The sequence below is a fragment of the Labeo rohita genome, unplaced genomic scaffold, assembly GCF_022985175.1.
Source record: "Labeo rohita strain BAU-BD-2019 unplaced genomic scaffold, IGBB_LRoh.1.0 scaffold_699, whole genome shotgun sequence".
Classification (NCBI taxonomy): Eukaryota; Metazoa; Chordata; class Actinopteri; order Cypriniformes; family Cyprinidae; genus Labeo; species Labeo rohita.
In genome coordinates this window covers 14056-37584 of record NW_026129633.1, presented here as the reverse complement: position 1 = coordinate 37584, position 23529 = coordinate 14056, and the positions used below count along the sequence as shown (strand labels likewise).

At 34.8% G+C, this 23529-nt stretch overlaps 1 protein-coding gene across 2 annotated transcripts; it reads right to left on the bottom strand.

Moving 5' to 3' along the window:
* Nucleotides 1-205: 205 nt before the first annotated feature.
* On the bottom strand, nucleotides 206-23275 carry LOC127161630 (protein NLRC3). 2 transcript variants are annotated; one of them, XM_051104355.1, is made up of 4 exons: nucleotides 23155-23275; nucleotides 18772-18979; nucleotides 16388-16510; nucleotides 206-2150 (listed from the first exon to the last, which is right to left on the bottom strand). In XM_051104355.1, the coding sequence occupies exons 2-4, from the start codon at nucleotides 18948-18950 to the stop codon at nucleotides 206-208; spliced, it is 2247 nt and encodes a 748-aa protein (XP_050960312.1). In that variant the 5' UTR covers nucleotides 18951-18979; nucleotides 23155-23275. The 2 variants fall into 2 exon arrangements, with proteins under 2 accessions (XP_050960312.1, XP_050960313.1); XM_051104356.1 differs by lacking the exon at nucleotides 16388-16510.
* Between the last annotated feature and the right edge of the window lie 254 nt (nucleotides 23276-23529).

Sequence of the window (23529 nt, the reverse complement as noted above, 5' to 3'; positions counted from 1 at the left end):
AATTGAATTAAGTTAAGGGCTGAAATATTTTTTTGAGTGAAGATACATCACAGCTGATGTGCCAATAATAGTGCACATCCCTAGTTTTTAATGTTTTCTCAAAACACATTATTTATATTTTATGCTTATGAACACAAGACCAAATAATAGTCTTTATCTCCATCAACCATCAAAATGTAACAAATGTATGTTCATATTTTTACACTTACAGAGCTTTTCTGCAGTTCCTCACAGCAGGTAACAGTCTCCATCGACACTCTCTTGTGTTGAAGTTGTACTTGTTAAGGTCAAGCTCATCCAGCACCTCCTCTGACATCAGGATTATGTTTGCCAAAGTTGAACATTGTGTCAGAGAAAGACTTTCACTTTTTGTTTTAGAGTTTAAAAATGCCTGCATTTCTTCAACAACAGAGTTATCCTTCATCTCAATCAAGCAGTGTGACAGATTTATCCATCTGTCAGGGCTGACATCGTTTTGTTGATCTTCTTTGAGGTTTTGGATTATTTTCTTGATGATCTCTGGGTTGTTCTCTGTGTGTATCAGTACATCCTGTAAGAGTCTCTGATTGGACTCCAGTGAGATGCCATGAAGAAATCGAAGGAAAAGATCCAGGTGTCCATTTTTACTGTCCAAGGCTTTATTTATTGCTCCCTTCAGAAACACATCCAGAGGAACATTTTCACACTGAGTTCTGTACATTCCAGTCAGGAACATTTCCAGAACCTCACTGTTCTTGTGTAAATAGCAGTAAAACACATACAGTGCTGCAAAAAACTCCTGAAAACTCAGATGTACAAAGCTGTAAACCTTCCTGTGATTAATCACAGATTCTTCCCTAAAGATCTCAGTGCAAATCCCAGAATACACTGAGGCATCAGTGACATCTATGCCGCTCTCTCTCAGGTCCTCCTCATAAAAGATTACATTGCCCTTCATCAGCTGATTGAAAGCTACTTCAGCAAGTTTCACAATCATTTTACAGTTGGACTGCAGGAGTTTCTCTGGATCTCTCTCTTCATATTTCTGGTTCCTCATACGTGTTTGAATGAGCAGGAAGTGGATGTACATTTCAGTCAGAGTTTGAGGGATTTCTGCACTGAGATCTTGTTTCAGGAGGTTTTGAAGCACAGTGGCAGAGATCCAGCAGAAGACGGGTATGTGACACATGATGTGGAGGCTTCTTGCTCTTCTGATGTGTGAGATGATTCTGTTGGCTTGATGCTCATCACTGATTCTCTTCCTGAAATATTCCTCCTTCTGAGGGTCATTGAATCCCTGAATTTCTGTCACACGTTTGATGTATTTAGAGGGGATCTGATTGGCTGCTGCTGGTCTGGTGGTGATCCAGATGAGAGCAGAGGGAAGCAGGGAATCTTCTTTCATGAGGTTTGACATCAACACACCCACTGATGAAATCTCAGTCACATCAGAAACTTTCTGACTGTCTAAAAACATCTGTGAAATTCTGCTTTCATCCAGACCATCAAAGATGAACACAACTTTACATTTATTATAAATATTTGGGTCCAGATGTTGAAGTTCAGGATGAAAGGCAAGCAGAAGTGTGTGAAGACTGTACTGATGATCTTTAATCAAGTTCAGCTCTCGAAATGGAAGCACAAACATGAAATCTATATCCTGATTGACTTTTCCCTCAGCCCAGTCCAGAATGAACTTCTGCACAGAGACGGTTTTTCCAATTCCAGCGATGCCTTTAGTAAGAACAGTCTTTATTTTGTCTTTCATCTCTCTTGTCTTCTCCTCATATCCTTGTTCAGGTAAAGGATTAAATATGTCATTGCAGTTGATTGGAGTGTCTTGGAGTGTCCTGTAACTTTTCTCCATCTGCAGCACCTCATGTTCTTCATTCACTCCTTCACTCTCTCCCTCTATGATGTACAGCTGTGTGTAAATCCTGTTCAGGAGGGTTTGATTCTCTTGTAGTTTGATTCCCTCGAATAAGCTCTCATACTTGCTCTTCATGCTGGTTTTGTGCTGGTCTTTGACTCTCTGCAGATCATCATGCACTGGTTGGTGAGAATCAAACTGCTGAGCTGTTTCTGTGTCATGATGACTGATGTGACAGTGACAGTGTAAGGACTTGCATTTCAGACAGGACACACGTCTGATCTGGTCATCTCTCCCACCACTGAAAAGACATTAAAATGAACACACAGACATTAACAAAACAAAAATGTATTAATCAAAATAGAGACATGATTATGAATAAATGAATAAAGCCCTCTACACATTGCACAATTTTCAGATGTCCCAGACGAAAGATTGGCATTGTGAAACAATCGTGACGATTTCTGTGATCGTGGCTCCTAATCTGTGGTCCTATGTCGTACAGTGAGAGAGGTTCAAAGATGGCTGCTGTCACGGTCTTGTGACCAAAGAAAGCCTACACTGTAAAAAACAACCTATAGAATCTACACTGTAAAAAACAACCTATAGAATCTACTCAATAAAATGAGGTAAACTGATGTAACAATTTACACTGTTTGTTTGGGTAGATTCTATCCTATATGTCTGAGTAAAGAATACCTGAATTTATCAGCTAAGACAAACTAAAAAAAAAGTAGGTGAAGTCTACACAGCAAAAAGCCCAGTGTTAAATGAACTCTCCCGGGAGTTTGAGTCCATACTCAAGAGTATTAAAATTATTAAAGACGCCTGATGTTACTAAGCAGAATCACCAAAAAGAGAAAATCTAATTTTGTAAGTTCACCTACTTTTTTTTAGTTTGTCTTAGCTGATAAATTCAGGTATTCTTTACTCAGACATATAGGACAGAATCTACCCAAACAAACTGCCCAGCCAACACATCCATGTGGGGCCCATAAGGGTTGCAACTGGGCCGATATCTGGGGCCCACACGGGCTAACCAACTGGGAACCAGCTAATTTTGTCCTCAGTTTCCATGGTGGCCCTCCATGGGTTAGCCCAGATGGGCACCATATACACAGCAAAACACCTGATGTTAATAAGCAGAATCACCAAAGGAGAAAACCAAAATTTTTAAACAACCATTATAGTGGTCAGTGTTTGCATTAGTTGGGCTCTTGACCCTTAAATCTTTAATACTAGATTTTGTTTGGCTGCTTTATTTGAGTTGAAACAGCCAGACAAGCCAAGAGCTCCTTCAACTTCAACTTTATGCATCAGTCTTACGTGAATGAAACAGGTAAAGTTGATGTAATATTTCCCAGTGTTTAACAAACCCTGCTCAGTGTTCATGTGTTTCCACACTACAGAGTGTTCAAGTAGCATTGACACAGTGTTGGAGTTAAGGAGATCATTATGTCATGATTGACCAATAATGATGAACACCTGCTGTTTACAAGCAGAATCACAGAAGGAAAGAGAAACACAAGAATCAGCCACAGCCAAAGATAAAATGAACTTAAATAAATAAAGACATTAAATCTCTGATTAAACAACTCCACAAACAACATTACAGATTGACTTGATTTCTGTCATATATCCACAAATATTATTTGAGAACGTCTAAACCAGGGTTCCTCAAATCTTACCCTGGAGGTCCAATGCGCTGCAGAGTTTAGCTCCAACCCTGATCAAACTCCCCTACCTGTGATTTTCGAATGATCCTGAACAGAGGTGTATAGTCCAGGGGTCAGAAAGTAGAAGTCCTGCCATATATTTGTTCCGCCCATGAACTGATGAAATGATTTCACCAGAGGTGGAACCAAGTCCTTCAGTTCAATCACAAGCAAGTCTCAAGTCAAATACCAAGTCCTCAAAGAGTTAAAGGTAATGAGATAATTAAGTGACTAATTAAATGATGATTGTGCATTAGTGATGAACACCTGCTGTTATTGAGAATTACAGAGGATCAGATGTTGATGTTTTATTGGTTAAGATGATGCTACCATCATGGAGATTAGTGTTTGCTTTAGTTGGGCTCCTGACCCTTTTTTATAATTCAAAGTAATTTGCTTTTAAACAATTGCAATGTTGTTTCATGGCAAGTGTTTACACATTGCTGTATCAAAAGCTTGTAATAATAAATTAGGTAACATGTTTTTTGCATGTTTTTAGACATGAACACTTATCATATGATCCTCAACAGTGGTGACAATGATTCTTTGTACTGCAGTGCATGATGGCCATTTTTACTATGGTGTTACCCAGCATGCATTGCAGCATTACAGATTTTGTTGGTTGTCACCATTGTTGAGATTCATATGCTGGTTCTTGATGTCTGCGTGTGTCTAAATATAATAAGAGCTAAAATACCTTGTGCCTTACATACAGCAGAAATTGTATTACATTTTAACTACTTGAATGCTGAGCTTCACAGGACTGATTGTTCAAATCCTACACAACCTTACATTATGATCAGTCATATGACTTAAAAGCAAAACATGATGACTAATTTACTACCAAAAGCTTCTGATTCAGCAATGTGCAAACACTTGCTGTGAAACAATAGTGCAATTGCTTAGAAGCAAATTACTTTGCTTTATTAAAAAGGATCAGGAGCCCAACTAAAGCAAACACTGATCTCCATGATGGTAGCATCATTTTAACCAATAAAACATCAACATCTGATCCTCTGTAATTCTCAATAACAGCAGGTGTTCATCACTAATGCACAATCATCATTTAATTAGTCACTTAATTATCTCATTACCTTTAACTCTTCGAGGACTTGGTATTTGACTTGAGACTTGCTTGTGACTTAAACTGAAGGACTTGGTTCCACCTCTGGTGAAATCATTTCATCAGTTCATGGGTGGAACAAATATATGGCAGGACTTCTACTTTCTGAGCCCTGGACTATACACCTCTGATCCTTAAGACACTGATTAGCATGTTCAGGTGTGTTTGATTGGGGTTAGAGCTAAACTCTGAAGGAAAGTGGATCTCGTGGTCCAGATTTGGGGATCCCTGGTCTAAACAGAGGTTTAGATGTTTTATTTAAAAAAAATGTTTCATTTGACCTCACCATCATGGCGAACAAGGTTTACTTTAGTTGGGCTCTTGACCCTTGACTTTCTTAGTATAGTTTTTTTTGTTGATTGCTATAGTTGTGTTTGTAGAGCACATTTGTTATAGCAACAAACAACAAGAGAAAAGAATTTTATTAAATGTTGTTGGTTAATTATTATTGATGTTGTAATCATTATCCAGTGGCCTGATTTGCTGATATAATTCTGTGGTTTATCTGTTAGTTTTATGATATTTACAGTAGTTGTATGATCTGTTACTATTACTACTTTAAGATCTCCAGTACAACTTAGACACACACAGACATCAAGAATCAGCATATGAATCTCAACAATGGTGACAGTCAACAGCTGCATGCTGGGAGTCATGGGTGAGTTTTATAATCTGCTGTTACCCAGCATGCAGCTGTTGAATGTCACCATTGTTGAGATTCAAATGCTGATTCTTGATGTCTGTGTGTGTCAAAAGGACACCGTAGTTTTCAAAGTTTAGTGTATAAGATAAACATCCATAATAGTTTATGCACCTGTTGTAAACATTATGAAAATAATAAACTAACCACTGCATGAGATCAGTGCACTGGATGATAATGATTTCACAACAAAAAAAATAACCAAAAACACCAAATCAGACTTCTTTTTTTGGGGGGCTTTTTTATTTTGCTGTAATAGATATGCTTCATACACAAAATTACAGCAACCAAAAAAATCAAAAGTCAAGAGTCCAACTAAAGTAAACCCTGATCGCCATGATGGTGAGGTCAACTGAAACTTAAATAACTTAAAATAAATAAATAAATAAATAAATAAAACATCTAAACCTCTGTTTAGATGTTCTCAAATAATATTTGTGGATATATGACAGAAATCAAGTCAAACAGCATAAGGCTGTTTGTGGAGTTGTTTAATCAGAGATTTCATGTCTTCATTTATTTAAGTTCATTTTATCTTTGGCTGTGGCTGATTCTTGTGTTTCTCTTTCCTTCTGTGATTCTGCTTGTAAACAACAGGTGTTTATCATTATTGGTCAATCATGACATAATGATCTCCTTAACTCCAACACTGTGTCAATGCTAATTGAACACTCTGTAGTGTGGAAACACATGAACACTGAGCAGGGTTTGTTTACAAGACTGGGAAATATTACATCAAATTTGATTTTTTTCATTCACAAAAGACTGATGCATTTGAATCACATTAAGTTTAATTGATCTGTTTAAATTAAAACTATGTAATCTAAATGCATGGAAATGTTGTACGTAATTGAATTACATAAAGTTGAAGTTTAGGCTGAAATATTTTTTTGAGTGTACGTCCTAGTAAAACGATGCCTTTATATTTAGCAAAATACATGCCGATGTCTATGGCAGCGGCAATAATGATCCTTACAAACACTCAAAAAAATATTTCAGCCCTTAACTTAATTCAATTACATACAAAAGTTCCATGCATTTAGATTACATAGTTTTAATTTAAACAAATCAATTAAACTTAATTTGATTCAAATGCATCAGTCTTACGTAAATGAAACAGGTAAAGTTGATGTAATATTTCCCAGTGCTAAAAAACCCTGCTCAGTGTTCATGTGTTTCCACACTACAGAGTGTTCAAGTAGCATTGACACAGTGTTGGAGTTAAGGAGATAATTATGTCATGATTGACCAATAATGATGAACACCTGCTGTTTACAAGCAGAATCACAGAAGAAAAGAGAAACACAAGAATCAGTCACAGCCAAAGATAAAATGAACTTAAATAAATGAAGACATTAAATCTCTGATTAAACAACTCCACAAACAACATTACAGTTTGACTTGATTTCTGTCAAATCCACAAATATTACAGTCTAAAGACTGATGCATTTGAATCACATTAAGTTTAATTGATTTGTTTAAATTAAAACTATGTAATCTAAATGCATGGAACTTTTGTATGTAATTTAATTAAGTTAAGGGCTGAAATATTTTTCTGAGTGAATGTTATCTGACAACATGTTTTATTGATATCATATACACCTTGTGCAGGTAACTAAAAAGTTTACTCTGCTCTTCTCCAAGCTCACCAGAGAATTACTTTAATGGAGGAGAGGATGAATTTGCGTTTTGTAAAGCCCACAGCTCTGATTCAGCGTGAACTAGAATATTAATAATAAAAAGGGAAAAACTACATAAAAGTGATACATGTGTCATACAGCGCTATTGTGGCTGCGTTGTGTCACATGAAAAACACGACGCATCGCCATGGAAACAATAAGGCTATACGTTCTAAATAATGGTTGCCTAAAAAAAACTCACTCTGGGGACTCAGCCAGAATATTTTAAACTCACGTGTGAAAGGGTTAACAGTGGATTATTTTCATAGTTTTAGTGAATTACATTTGAAGGTTACCATTTTGGTGAATAGTGTTTGCTTCAGTTGGTCAGTTGGTTGTTGACATCAGAACACTGTCACAGGTTTTTTTTTTTTTTTTTTAACAAACATTTGTAGCGTGTTTTAAAGAATGTTATTCTATATTTTAAAAGAATTTTCTGGGAGCTAAGAAAAAACTTATAGCACAAAGATCTGTGAGTATTATTACAACAATAACATTCCTAGCTGGGTTGTTCTATTATAGTTCTGTGGCTAAAACCACCAACAAAATGTTTGCTAATCTGTTACAAGATGCACTCTTTAAAGTTGTGATATAAAACTGTCATAAACATTTTTTTTAATTTTTTTTTTTTTTTAGATTTATTCAAGTCAATACAATGGCAAAACAACACTTTTGCCAGCTTTGACTGAATTGTTGAATTTCAAAATCATGTGTTGTGTTATAGTTCTGTGACTAAAACAAATATAAAATGTTCTTATAAAAACAGAAACAAGACACACCATGAAGGTGATACAGAAGTGTATTTATTTTAAATGAATTTATTTATTGGTTTATTTCAATAGCAACTTTTTGGTGTCATAGTTCTGTGAATACAGTGAACATTAAAATGTTCTCACAAGGACCTGGAATAAGCCTACTGCATAATTACTGGATTATGGAATGATAATGATTTTTAATGTTGTTTTGCTTTATTTATTTATTTATTTATTTATTATAGTAATAATATATAACCACAATCACATATCTTGTTTACAATATTTCTTATTTAAATGCAAGTGAGCATTATAACGGTTTGATTTTATCTTTCAAAGACATTGGTGCAGAAATTGCTCTTGTTTTGTTGACTGAAAAAAAAATAAAAAAAAAAAGGGAAACCTGTAATGGTTTTAGCCTTTCACATGTACTTTGTAGATGGTCCCTAGCTGGCCTAAACATGAGCTCGCTGGTGCTAGAGCCTTTATGCATTGCAACATATCGATAAGGATTAAAACAAATAAACTGTGATGTGTGTTCAGTTCTACTTTCTAATGCTTTTCAAATAAGCCATTTTGTATATAATTGTACTCATTTACTAAAAATGTACTGAAGCTTTTTGCAGCTGAATATCTGTCTAACATCCAACGTCAGACATCGAACCAACTTTACATCGGTCATTTTATATCGTCGTAAGAACATAAGAATCAGTGCACTGTGTGTCTGTCTGTCTGTAGACATACATGTGTACGTGTGTGTGTGTATACATGCACAAGTGTGTGTACACACACAAATACATACATACATGTGTGAATAGATAGTGCAGTATCTATTCTATCTATCTACGTCTTATGACATAAAGTGAATGTTGCATTAATGTACGATTTTTTTTTTTTTTTTAATAACCTGACCCCCACATAATACACTCACATACATATGACATCTTTAATGATAAACACTGATCACAGTACCCATGCACAGTATGAGATGAGTAACCGCATCATTTCATCATTGCTGGATAACTCTATGTATGTCACAAATTATCTTTGTATTCTTCTATATTAATGGAAAGTTCACATAACATTTGTCAATGTTTTTGTGCATTCCACACATTTTCAGTCCAAGCCTGATCAGAGGTGGGTAGTAACGAATTACATTTACTTCGTTACATTTACTTGAGTAAATTTTTGGGGTAACTAGTACTTTTAGAGTATATTTAAAGATAGGTACTTTTACTTTTACTCAAGTACATTTTTAGTGAAAAAACTTTACTTTTACTTCGCTACATTTGATGGCGTTCCTCCGTTACTGACAAAATTGTAATAAATATTAGATATATAAAATAATAATTCGTTTACTTGACTTGATCTGAAGTCTCGCGAGACGTTGGAGAGGCTGCTTCACCAGAGTCTGCTACGCATCTCCTGCTTAAGTTCAGCGGGCATTTAGAAAGATGATGGCTGAAGCAGAGGATGACGTGTGTGAGCTATCGGGGGCAGATCACCCGTGGCCTCAAATCAAATCTTTGTTTTCACTTCAAGATGTCAAAAAAAAACAGTTTGATAATGCGATGCAGGCTGTGTGCACCAAAAAAAAGTGACATCGCTGCATACAAAAATTCAAGCTCCAACCTGAAAAAACATGTAGCGGTAAGTGTCAATATGATGCCTATTTGAACCCTATTAATGGTAATTTGGTAACTATGGGCACTTTGACCTTATAGTACCATATTTCACTCACTGTCCGAATGTTTTTCCTCATATGCGCGCTTGTGCAAGCAATGACAAATATCTTGTGAACCTTACAAACACACGTTCGTAAAAAAACGTTTATTCTAAACGTCTGCATGTTTTATATCCATTATCCAAAAATCTAAATAAATTGAAGTGCATACTGTGACGTTATACACAAATTCGTACACTTCTCTAAAGTTTTTATTTGTGACACTTCACCTAACGTTAAGTGGAGAACATGTACAAAATGAAAACGTCATTGCATTTTAATTCATTCCTATCTAATGAATGCATGTACTTAAAATGTAAGAATAAAGTAAATAAATGTTTTTAAAGGAGACTGCTTTTAAAAGGAAGAGTTGCTTAGCCCAGCATATTATTCATTCACAACATTAATCACAAAACATACATAATAATTCATATATATATATTAAAATTTACTTATACTTATAGTCATATATTATTTTTACTTACTGCTATTTGTCCAAAGTGCCCGTAGATACATAATTACCAATTTATTGATGATTCAAGTTTTAATGTATAATAAAACCAAATGTAACCTAATCTGCATATATATATATATATATATATGATTATTTCATCAGAGGATTCACCCAAACAAGCTAAAAGTTTATGAAGAACTAATCATGTCAAGAAAACGAGCATCAGACTCTGTTGATGAACCTAATTCAAAAAAGAATCCAAAGATCATTAGTGCCGTTTCCAGCCCTGCAACGAAGGTAACACAGGCAGTGATTGACAAGCTGCTGATCAGTTTTGTCTGTGAAGGAAGCCAGCCATTTTCTATTGTAGAACTACCATCATTTAGGAAAATTGTAGAAACCTTGCAACCTCAGTGTACAGTCATGACAAGAAAAACACTGTGTCTCAAAGTGCAGGATACATTCGAAAACATGAAGAGTGCACTTATCCAAAAATTAAACCATGCTGATTACGTTGCTACAACTGCAGACTGCTGGTCAGCCAGGCAGCGCAGTTACTTGGGGGTCACCTGCCACTGGATAGACAGTACATCTTTAGAGAGATGTTCAGCAGCCTTGGCTTGCAGACGGATGACAGGATCACACACATTCGATGTAATTGCTGCTGCTTTAGAGGAAATACACGAAGAGTACAAAATCAGAGGAAAGATTACTAGGACAACTACAGATAGTGGCTCAAATTTCCTGAAGGCCTTTCGAATATATGGGGAGGACAAAGAAGATGATGCTCAGGATGCACAGGAGGAGGGAGACTACATACTTGAGGATGAATCTGACGAAAGTGAATCGGAGGTGGAGTACCAAGACCTTTTTGGTATTTTAGATGAGGACTGTGGCCTGGAATATTAACTTCCCAGACATCAAAAATGTGCCTGCCATTTACTTAATCTTGTTGCTACTGTTGATGCTTCAGCGGCAGAAGCTGGAAGTGATACGTATAAGAGACTATCACGGTCAGCTTTTGCTAAATGCAGTGCACTTTCGAACAAAACCAGCAGGTCAACCTTGGCTTTTGAAACTGTGGAACGTGAGTGCAAACTGCAGTTTCTGCGACCAAATCAGACACGGTGGAACTCACTGTTTTTAGCTGTAGAAAGGTTGGTGCGTATTCAGAGAGAACAAGGAGAACAAGCAATCAGAAATGTTTGCACAACATTAAAGATAAAAATGTAAGTTGTAAAACCGGGTAGGATTTGTTGGTTTGGTGGGAGTGTTTATTTTCACCCAGCTTCTCTACATTTATTGTTATTATTAACCACTTGTGTTTTATGGTACAGGCTGAATACAGCGGAGTTGGGATTTCTGGCGGAGTACGCTACTGTAATGAAGCCAGTTGCAATGGCTCTCAACTTACTCCAAGGGGAATCATCAGTTCATATGGGTTTTCTGCTGCCAACACTGTATCAGCTGCAGGACAAGCTGAAGAAGCTGGAGTCATCATGTAAAGTGTGCCAACCCCTCCTTAAGGCCTTACATGGAGGTATTCTCAAACGTTTTGGAGAGGTCATGAAGGAACCAGAGCTTATTGCTGCAGCTATACTGCTTCCAAAGTTCAGAACTGCCTGGACAACAAACCAAAGCATCTTGACAACAGGTATTGTATCTGTCAATTCATGTGTCAATTTAAATGTTATTTATTTAACCTTGAGATAAGATCTTCTCTCTATTTTTGTTTAATTAATAGTGAGTTACAGTGTAAAAAGTTATAAGGTTTGGACTGGTAGTGTGAATAAAATATAGGACATATATTGTAAAATGTAGGATTATGAAGGTAAAGTGTCTAAATCTGTCTTGGCACAGGGCTAGACTACATAAAAGGTCAACTGGAGAACAGTGTGGAAAATGATGCCCTTTGCTACAGCAGCCCTTCAGATGAAGAGGACTTCTTTGCATCTATGAACACAGGGCAGTCAAAGACAGGAGAGCTGGAGAGGTACCTTTCATGTTCATCAGCTGGAGGTATGGATCTGTTACACTCCTTTCCAAAAGTCAAGAATTTGTCTCTAAAAGTAAACACAGCCATCCCAGCATTTGCAGCCTGTGAGAGACTTTTTAGTCATGCCGGACTCCTGCTCACAGCTAAAAGATCGAGACTGCATTGCAAATATCTTGAGAGCCAATTACTGCTGAAGTTCAACAGCAAAATTCTGTAAAACTGATTGATTGTTCAAGAAAGAACAAATGACCAAATAAACATTTACATACTGAAACGCAAACACACATAAACAAGTTCATACACAAACATAATAACAAACACATACTCTGCACACACACTTTCTCTTTTGTTCTCTGTTAGCTTGTTTAAATGCAGATGCTGACAAATTTTGTGTTGTGAATGTGAAAATAAAGACAGAGTTAACAGTTAGAAAAACGTCTGGGTGTGTTTGAAATTTTATTGCAAATGACAGTTTATGTGATGTTAATGTGCCCATCACAGGACTGAGATATGCTACTTTACTTCAGCCTATGTTTTATATAAACAAAACAAAGCGACTTTCAAGGAGAGGTGTGTGGAAGCTTTCCAAATAGTTTGAAATTCAAGGTTTTGACTTCATATCAATCAGATCAGAAGTAACTAGTAACTAGCTACTTGAGTAGTTTCTCCATCGGATACTTTTTTACTGTTACTCAAGTAACTATTGGGATTGTTACTTTTACTCTTACTTGAGTAAATATTTCCATAAGTACTTTTACTTTTACTTGAGTACAGATTTTGGGTACTCTACCCACCTCTGAGCCTGATGCAGGGCAGTTCTGCCGGGTTGAGGGGTCCCTGCTGCAGTTTTACCAGTAAAGAAAATGACTCATTACAATTCACTTGGAGGAACACAATTGTGCATGGAGGTATGGTGAAAGCATTTCTCTAGATGTTGATATAGATAAATAAATATATATAAATCATAAATATGTTTGTATGTAGAATGATGAGGTAGCTTAAATTATGAGGTATATAGTTTTTAGTGGACACATATACCTTCCAACACACTGTATTCTCTGTATTCTCATGTATTCTCTGTTTTTTTCGCTTCTGCTGATGGACAGTAAAAATCAACAGAATGCCATCAAAGACTACCGGGGGGGAAGAATCAGATGAAGCAAGAGATGTCTTTCTATTTATCTTTGAGTATCTGGAGGAGCTGGACACATTCATATCAAATTGTCTTGATTTTTGGAACATATATTTTGTTAAATACAATCAGTCAAAAGTTTTTGAACAGTAAGATTTTTAATGTTTTTTTTAAAGAAGTCTCTTCTGCCCACCGGGCCTGGATTTATTTGATCCAAAGTATAGCAAAAACAGTAACATTTGAAAACATTTTTACTATTTAAAATAGCTCTTTTTCTATTTGTTTTCTATATTTTTATTAAAATGTAATTAATTCCATTGATTTCAAATATGACGTTTAGCATTACTCCAGTCACATGATCCTTCAGAAATCATTCTATATTCTAATTTGCTGCTCAGTATTATTATTATTATTACTATTATTATTAAGTTGAAAACAGCTGAGTAGATTTTTTCATGTTTCTTTGATGAATAGAAAGTTCAGAAGAACAGCATTTATCTGAAATAGAAATATTTTGAAACATTCTAAATGTCTTTATCATCACTTTTGTTCAATCTAAAGCATCCTTGCTAAAAAAAAAGTATTAATATTAATTTTATATTAATGTATATATACACACACTGACTAACAAAGCCTTTTTATTTCAGATAAATGCTGATGTTTGGATCTTTCTATTTATCATAGAATCCAGAAAAAAATTACTCAACTGTTTTCAGTATTGATGACAATCAGAAATGTTTCTTGAGCAGCAAATCAGCATATTAGAATAATTTCTGAAGGATCGTGTGACACAGAAGACTGTAATGATGTAATGATGCTGAAAATTTAGCTTTGATCACAGAAATATTTTACGCTTTAAAATATATTCAAATAGAAAGCTTAGATTCAATGGATCAAATAAATGCAGGCTTGGTGAGCAGAAGACTCTTCTTTAAAAAACAAACAAACAAAACAAACAACAACAACAACAAAAAAATAAAATAAATAAAAGTCTTACTGTTCAGAAACTTTTGGCTGGTAGTGTATATTTTGTAACATTTTAAATTGAATTATTTTGTATCAAAGCAATCAACCTCTATTTAGCCTATGCATGTGTAGCTACTGCATATGAAGAACTGTTGATTCTGTCATTTAATGTTAACACTTTATGATAAGCGTAACACATCTTTAAAAAAAACGGACAATTATACAACTTTTACAATAATTGTACATAATTTTACAATACCAAAATCGAACTGTCCCCTTTTAAATTTGATACATTTAAAATTCGCCTAAAATCAATTGTAATAAATGTTAATTGATCTCATTACATAAATAAACAAGGTAAGGTTTAAAGGTTTTTATTAACAATTAGCCTAATGTAGTCAATGCAAGCGTATTACAGGCTGTCATGATGACGAAACCAGCTCTGTGTATTAGACATGTTAATACGCGGGTGTGACGTGTGACGTCACGCGTGGATGTGGGCGGTGTTGGATGTCCACCGCAGGCTGCAGCGAGCCCTACTTGGCAAAACCGGTAAACGTGACAACAGAAAAACGTGATTGTCAAACAGATGAAATCATGGGCTGCCACAGGAGGCAACACATCAAATCTTGCCAAGCATGTCACTTGCTCATCCTGATCTTTTCCGACAAGCGAGTGCATCATTCCTAAGTTCGGTTTTAATGAACTTTTATTCACAACAGATCAGAGGCAGACAGTAGTAAAGTATTTTTACTTTACTCAAGCAAATTTAAAAAGTATCTGTAGTTTATCAGAGTGTTTGTTGTTGTTGCTGTTGTTTTGGAAAAATTTGACTTCACAACATTCCAAAGCATAATGTCATTTTTTTACTGCACTACATTTCAAACAAAAGTTGTTGTTTGTTTTACCTTTAACTTGAGTAAAAGTAAGAAAGTAATAGATTTCTAATGTAATTAAGTATTAAATGGTATTTAATATTAAACATAGTGCAGTAAGAAGTACAGTGTTTTGCTTTGAAATCTTGTAAAAACACTTGAAAAGTACTTTTAAAGCAGAGTAAAAATACTTCACTACTGTCCACCAACTGATTAATGCATATGATGTGATACAGAGTAAACATGAAAGCTCAAACCTGTGTGTGTGTGACACACTAGAACCATTTTAGTTTTGGTCACATAATATTTGCACTTGCATTTCAAACAATGAATTGAATTTGAATGAGGCAAGAGTTTTTCTATGTTCATTTTAGCATCAATAATATGAAGGGAATGTTTCTGCCACACCACCAACCACTAATATGATGCAGCCGAGAGAGTGAGAGAGAGATTTACATTTAATGTTTTTTCTTTGGCTATCTGAGTCTGAAATCTGAAAACAATCAGAGAGAGAGAGATAATAACATGATTTTGAATACTTTGACTGTTAGAATAATATTTTACAGAAATCCAACCTTTGTTAAAATTCATTAGGTAAGATTAGGTAACAGTATTACAGCACTAATACCATTAATCAAGGTCAATAATTATTTATAAATGATAAATGAACTGATACATGTTTAGTATGTTAACATTAAATTGTTTTCAATTCACTAATCTTTTGAGGCTGGTTATTTGTCACGTATGGTATCGATTTAGTATCGATATCGAGGTATGAGATTCTGGTATAATACCAAAGCCAAAATTATAGTATTGAGCTATGAAACCCATTTATTTCAATGGCTTGCGCTCTGAAGGGCTGAGCTGAACCAAGAGGTGTGAAAGCTGCTTTAGGTGGATTGGTTGTCCCACCAGCGTGAACAAAATTTAGTGTCACTGTCAGGACAAAAGTTTGCACTATACTTTTACTTAACTGTACTGCACTGTACATACCTTGGCAGTGTAAGCATATTATTTAAAAAATAATAATAATTTTTAGATAAAATTATTAGTGGAACATTTTATACATCTTTATTTGACCTCAAAGCATATCAGCTCCCGCACCGCTCCGTGTGAACTCTGGTGCCCCCTAAGGAACCCCTGTTTGGGAACGACTGATCTAGCCTACTGCTGAAATTGTTGATCAGCTGTCATTGTTGTTGAGAGCCTGTGTCTGGTTTAATATACACGTACATATGGCTGGGTTAGCTGAAACAGGGATGTGTAAGATGTGTGTATGTAGTTTACAGTTGTTTACTGAAGGCCCTGACTGAAACCCCACAGTACAACACTGTGATTACTGTATACTCAGGCAGGGTCATATGCCACTTCTGCATTACTAGATTCACAGAAACTGAAACATGGAGGTGCACATGACACTCACACAGGGTCAGAGGTCACAGGTCCATCGCTGAGGTCAGGGGGCACAAGAATGGAGTTGTTACTCTTCATGGACACACAGCTAGATATTGGAGATCCTGCTCTCTTTCTCTTCCTGTTGATGTTACTGAAAAAAAAAGACATACATATGTCATATAGCTCTCATGTAGTTTAATTTTATAAAATTTGTATTACAGTTTTACATAGAAAACTGACGTTTTTACGGCACAATATATTGCCAAAAAAACTCATCTCAACACAAAATGAATGGCTAAAATTGGCTGTTCTTTTTAATCCAAGAACACGGTAAAAAAAAATACTTTTTGTCATAATTTAATGTCATAATACTGTTATTTTAAGTATTATGACATTCATGACAAATACAGTAATTCACATTTTTTTTTGTACAGAAAAACTACTGTATTTTTACACATTTTTACATGTTTTTTTTGTTCTCTTAAATTACAAACAAATGTATGTAAAATTACAACAACAAAAAAAAGAAAAAAAGAAAATCTGTAATTAATACAATAACAAAACTGTAAACTGTCAAATGACTGGCAGCACAGGGTGCCAGACAAAAACCTTAAAATTAAAGTAAAATCTCTTTATACAAATAAGATGACCACATTGTTAATTTACAGGCATTTCCTAAATTATTACAAACAAGCACCTTCTCTAAAATTAACTCATTAACTTATTGATTAATTAATTAAATGGCAACAACAGAACATGGAACGCTGACAGATCTTTCTAGATATCAGCAAGTTTGAAGTCACCACTGTGGAGATAAGCATCTGCTTTAGTTTGGCTCTTGACCCTTAACATTTCAGTTTTTCTTTGAGTGCTGTAATTGTGTTATAGCAAAAATTAGTAAAAAAAAATCTGCATTTGACAAATTTTAATGACTATACAGTGGTGAGTATTGTTTGTTGAAAACGTTAGGATTTTTTTATCATTATTTAATTTAATTTTAGCAGTGACAAATTTGGTGACAAACAACAAAAAACTTTTTGTGGTGATTAGAGTTGATTTGAATCTTTTGTGGATTGTCATCATTGTTGATGTGCATATGCGGATCCTTGATGTGTGTGACTCTCAATATTACTTCTCAATCTTTCAAAATATCAAGGCAGGATTGGATTTCATGCATTAAAACTGTAAGACTACAACCCAATTAAATTACTAAACTTAACGAACATACTCAGATGTTAGATTTAACCTCATCACATCAGAATCTTTTTGCTGGGTTTGTCATAACAAACATGTTTTTGAAACACACAATTACAACAAAAAGAGAAGAAAAAAGAAAAAGTGAAGGGCCAAGAGAACAACTAAAGCAAACTCTTATCACCACAATGGTGACTTCAAACTTATTCAAAATTAACTCTCAATAAGACGTTTTGTATGAGGGGAAAAAAAAGACTGGTTTGTAATAAGTGAAGATGTTGAGATCTATAGAGATCTTTTTGTTTCATGTTCTTTTGGGATTTAAATGGTTTCTGTTGTCTGAGTTTTGTGGCACCCTGTGCTGCCAAGCATTTCACTGTTTTCTTATGTTTAATTTTTTATATTTTTTTTTTCTACAGTGTAAGGTATCTCCACACCGTGCTCGTTGGAAGCAGGTTCATCGACCTGCCCTGAGTTCACAGGTCGAATATCTGACTTCAAGTTTCAAACATTCTTTCAAATTACTTGAAAGAAAATTTTGAGTTGTCAGGAATGCAGCATAAAACACCAAGCTATTTATACACAGACACACTAACAAGATAACTTGGGGAAACAATTAAGGGAACCAATGAAACAACACAACCACAAATTGACTACAAATGAGATGAGAAGTAGCACAAAAGCCCCCACACACAAGACAACACAGACAGAGATCATGACATTGTCAAGCTGATTGACTCTTGACTGAGGAGTGATATCTGTAGTGATAGTCTCATCCTTATCTCTTTATTAACCTTAAATTCAGCTTTGAACATCATACAGATGTTATATTTACACAAATAAAATATACATGCAACAGTTACATCACTGCCTATTCAAGGTCTTTCCAGGGAATAAAGAAAATAATAAACCAATAACTACTTCAAAACAATGAGGCAAAGTAATACTCTGCATATTATACAACAATATACAGTACTGTGAAAAGTCTTAGTCACATTAGTATTCACCCAAAATAGGTTTAAACAAGTTATTTATATATTTTGCTGCAGTGTTTCATTAGGAAATATTACTTTACATTTCCAAACATTTATTTTTCATTGCTAAAAGTTGATTGAAGGTGATACTGCACCTGATAAGAAAACCCATGATGCTGGTTTTTGACTAATTACAAATTTATATTGCAGGAAACATTTGTGTATTGTTGTTTATGATACTCACACAGGGTCAGAGGTCACAGCAGGTCCATCACTGAGATGAGGGGGCTTATGCATGGATCTGTTACTCTTCATAGACACACAGCTGAATCCTGGAGATGCTGCTCTTTGAGTGCCAACAGGATCCTCCTGCTCTCTCTTCTCACACGCACTCATTTTACGAGCTGTTCTTCTGCTTCTCATCTTCCTAGAAGAGAAACTTGATTTCAGGCCTGTATGTGGAAACAGAGAACATGCATTATACACTTAAATCAACTTAGGAAAATAAATTTACTGTATCTCTAACATTATCATGCATGCTCAAGCTTACAGTCATCAAAAGTTTGTAAACACTGTGCACAATCTGTAAAATGTTAATAATTTTAACAATATAACAAGGCTCATAAAATTAGCATTTTTACTGCCCTAATGATGTTATTTTAACATCATAATTGATTTATAATCTACTATATATATATCTATATATATATATATATATATAATATATATATTTTTTTTTTTATGTTACACAGCAAACTCCCCAGTGTTAATTTAACACTCTGAGTGTGGACACATATAAACACTGAAGCAGTGTTGAAGGTAATGAGATAATTAGGTGATTAACAAAGTGATGATTGATCATTATTGAAGACACCTGATGTTAATAAGCAGAATCACCAAAGGAGAACACCAATTTTTTTAGGAACCATTATAGTGGTCAATGTTTGCATTAGTTGAGCTCTTGACCCTTAAATCTTTAATATTAGATTTTGTTTGGCTGCTGTATTTAAGTTGAGTTGATTACATTTTGGAAAGATTTTTTTACAACCTGTTTAAAAAAAAAAAATTCATCTAGGCACACACAGACATCAAGAACCAGCCCATGAATCTCAACAATGGTGACAAACGGCATATTCAGATAAACAGATCAACTCTGAACTCTCATAATTTATTCATGCCGCAGTGCATGATGGGAGTCATGGATGAGTTCTGATTGGCTACAACACGCTTTTTGATGGTCACTGTTGTTGTGATTCTCACACTGATTCTTCATGTCTGTGTGTCTAAATTAAAATTAATCTTTTTTCATCATCTGTCTGATTATAGCAAAACCGATTGATCTTTCGTTCACAGTTTTTCTTGTAATCTGTAAGGAAACCCTTTGTCAAATTCTCAAGTTTCTATATGATGATTAAGTAAAGTACAATCAATGCCATCTTTTTGACTTTTGCTCTTGGTTTGTCTGGCTGTTATCAGTAATTGTAGACAAACAAGACCTAATATCGACGATTTAAGGGTCAAGAGCCTAACTAATGCAAATACTGACCACTATAATGGTTGCTTAAAAATGTTGGTTTTCTCCTTTGGTGATTCTGCTTATTAACATCAGGTGTCCTCAATAATGATCAATCATCACTTCGTTAATCATCTAATTATCTTGTTAACTTCAACACTGCTTCAGTGTTTATATGTGTCCACACTCAGAGTGTTAAATTAACACTGGGGATTTTGCTGTGTACTTTACAGGTATTGTCTGGATTATCATCATATCATCACAAAACTCACACAACAGAAACCCTTTAAATCCCAAAAGAACATGAAACACTAACAGATCTATCTAGATCACAGCATCTTCACTTAATACAAACCAGTCTGACTTTGTTTCTTTCATACAAAACTTCTTATTGAGAATGAACTGAAGTTTAGATGTTGATGTTTAATTGAAATTAATAAAGTTTGAAGTCACCGTTGTGGAGATAAGCATTTGCTTTAGTTGTGCTCTTGACCCTTGACACTCTGTTTTTATTCTTTTTCTTTTTCTTTGTTTCTGGTTGATGTAACTATGTGTTTCTAAAGCCTATTTGATAAAAAAAAATAAATCAGCAAAGGAAACGTTCTGGTCAGACAAAGCTGGTTATGTACTATGGATGAATTTAAAATCATGTAGTTCCTTGATACACTGACTTCATCTGAAATCTAGTGTCTGAGCATGTTAATTAAAGAGCATATTAAAGTTATTAATTTCTTCTTGTAGTTTTTATTAATTAAAAAGTTTTAGATTTGATTAAAATCCAAGCCTACCTTAATTAATTAGTTAATGAGTTAATTTTACAGTGAAGGTGTTTGTTTGTAATAATTTAGGAAATGTCTGTAAATTAACAGTGTTGTTATCTTATTTATATGAAGAGATTTGACTTTAATTTTAAGGTTTTTGTCTGGCACCCTGTGCTGGCAGTCATTTGACCGATTTTTTGCTTTTGTTTTACAGTCAAGGTGCTTGATCATTAAATTCAGGAAACAGCTGTAAAATAACAGTGTTTGTCAGTTTATTTAAATAAGGAGATTTTACTTTACTGCCAGTCATTTGACCGTTTTATCATCTAACGGATTTGTTATTGTATTAATTACAGATTTGTTTTATAATTTTACATACATTTGTTTGTAATTTAAGAAAACAGAAAACATACCGTATAAAAATACAGCAGTTTTTCTGTATAAAAAATGTGAATTACTGTAATTTGTCATTAATGCCATAATACTTAAAATAACAGCCAAGTTTTTAATTTAGAGATAATTTTACAGAGTTTTGACTGCAATTCAAAATAAAAGAAAACAATCTGAAAAAAAAAAAAACAGTTATTTTCCGCAATTTATTATTATTATGTTTTTTTAACAGTGTACATGTGAATATCATTGTTAAGGTGCAAAAAAAAAATACATAGTTATCATTGTTTTTGACTTAAAATATTTTATTTTAATAAATAAGCTTAACTGACACCAAAGTTTATATACCAAATAAAATTGTACAATTCTCGATTCCAATTTTGATACCACAGCTAAACCTACTAGCCTAAATAAAGTCCAAACATTATTGTTCATTTTTTAAAACAAACATATTATTAATATTTTATTACAAATTAAAAGATGCGTTAGGGAAAAACAGCAGACAGACTGAAAGAGCACAAACTCAGGCTGCGTCTGAAAGCCTAGTCAGTTGACTTGCTGCCTCGCTGTCTCATCAGACAGTGACTTCGAAGGCTGCGAAGGAAACTCTAGAAACAGTTTCAGACAGACTTCAGAGGCAGCAGAATGTGACGCCGTTGCTAGGTTACCTAACAGTTAAGTTGTAGAATTTGTAGAAAAATGATCTTATACAGTTATATGTAAATGCTTTAATAATACATAAAGACTTCGTCATTACCCACCGAAGGACTGTGCGTCGGAGAAGACGACTGAGAATGGCAGCTACTTTCTGCTTAAATAAATAAAAGCACTGATGCAAGTAATATCGCAGAACAGGTCATTGTTATTAGTGCCTGTATCGTTATTATTGGTAGTATATTGTAAATATTCTTATTCTCTACTCATTTGAACCCTTTTAACATTTTATTAAATACTATTATTATAAACAATGTTATTTATTATGCTTTTTACACTATTATGATTCATAAAGAATATCATGGTCCAGATCTCATCTATTATATAAAGTAACAAGTCTAATTTCACCAGAATACCTTTATTTAGCCTATATGACGCACATGCACAGAATTGTGGGAAATCGAAGGCATTGAAGGATACATCTATGCTGCCTTCAAAATTCCATCAGATGAAGGAACCTCCGGAGTCAGGAAGTGAAGCAGAATTAGAATTCGGACGTGCCTTGATGACTTCCTGCCTTGGAATTTTAGAGCTTTCGGGCGCAGCCTCAGTCTTTTCCAGCAGGTGGCGCTTATGGAACAACAGCGATATTACGTTTCTATGGTTACCGCTATAAACACAGCAGCTCCGTGCTTATAAACGCTACTTTAAACACATCAGGGGCAAATGAAAGAAAACGCCACGTTTTCTTATAACAGTCAGTCCCCCTCACAGACACATTCATATAAACCACAGTTTCAATATTTAGGATCATATTTCCAATATTTCGCGCATTGTGCACCGTGATCTTGGTCTGTCTGATACAGTATTTTTTTCTTTGAGTTCGTCTTCAGCTTCTCTGGTCTCTGTTAACAGATGTTTAAAGAGTTAGGGTTAATGTTTTATTTCCACACTCATGACATTGTGAAAGAAGATTCATGCAGTTCGTGTGAAAGTCCAGAACAAGAGATCAGTGTCTGGTCAATCGGTGCATCTGTCTCCACTGATTAAATTCAGTATTGATCATTGTTAAAGCTGCAAAGCTAATAATTTTGTAGGCTATTTGTCCGTCAGAGACGCGTCTCTCTGTGATCACTTAAAATGTTAAATTATCAACGTTAAAAATCGTCGTATTCGTCAACTGTCCCGAGCGTCTCTCACGCGCCCCGGGCCATCGGACACTCCTTATTGTCGAGCCCTGCATGAGATCTGTTTAGATAAATAAAATAAATCGTATTGATATAGCTATGAAACCTAATAATGAACTTACCGTAATACGAGAAAGTATTTTTCTGATGTCGAGTCCTCTGAAATGGATAAGATCAGGCTACTTTCGATTTCACTTCAGCTAAAAGAAACTGCGCCACACAAAACGGAAACTAACAATGAAATGAATTGGGCAAGAACTGTGTCTCTTCCAGCCTTTTCCTGGTTAAGACTAGAAGGGATACAGCTCTGGCTCTGGGCATGCGCACAATAATCTAACGTTATTTTTGTGGCACTGTACAACAATAAAACTGTTTTTGTATTATAGTAAGGACTATGTTTAGGGTTGGGGTAGACGTTAAAAAACACAACTAATAGGTAGAAAAATTAATTCAATTGTTAGTTTTTTTGGTCAATCTGTATCCCTTCTAGCCACAAC

Bases quoted from the DNA above. Each gene is read 5' to 3' on its own strand.
- LOC127161630 (XM_051104355.1), bottom strand. From the start codon at position 18,950: ATGAGAAGCAGAAGAACAGCTCGTAAAATGAGTGCGTGTGAGAAGAGA. The intron at 16,511-18,771 runs GTGAGTATCATA...TTTTTTTTTCAG, and splicing joins GCTGTGACCTCTGACCCTGT to TAACATCAACAGGAAGAGAA. The intron at 2,151-16,387 runs GTGAGTGTCATG...ATGTCTTTTCAG, and splicing joins CCTGTGACCTCTGACCCTGT to TGGTGGGAGAGATGACCAGA.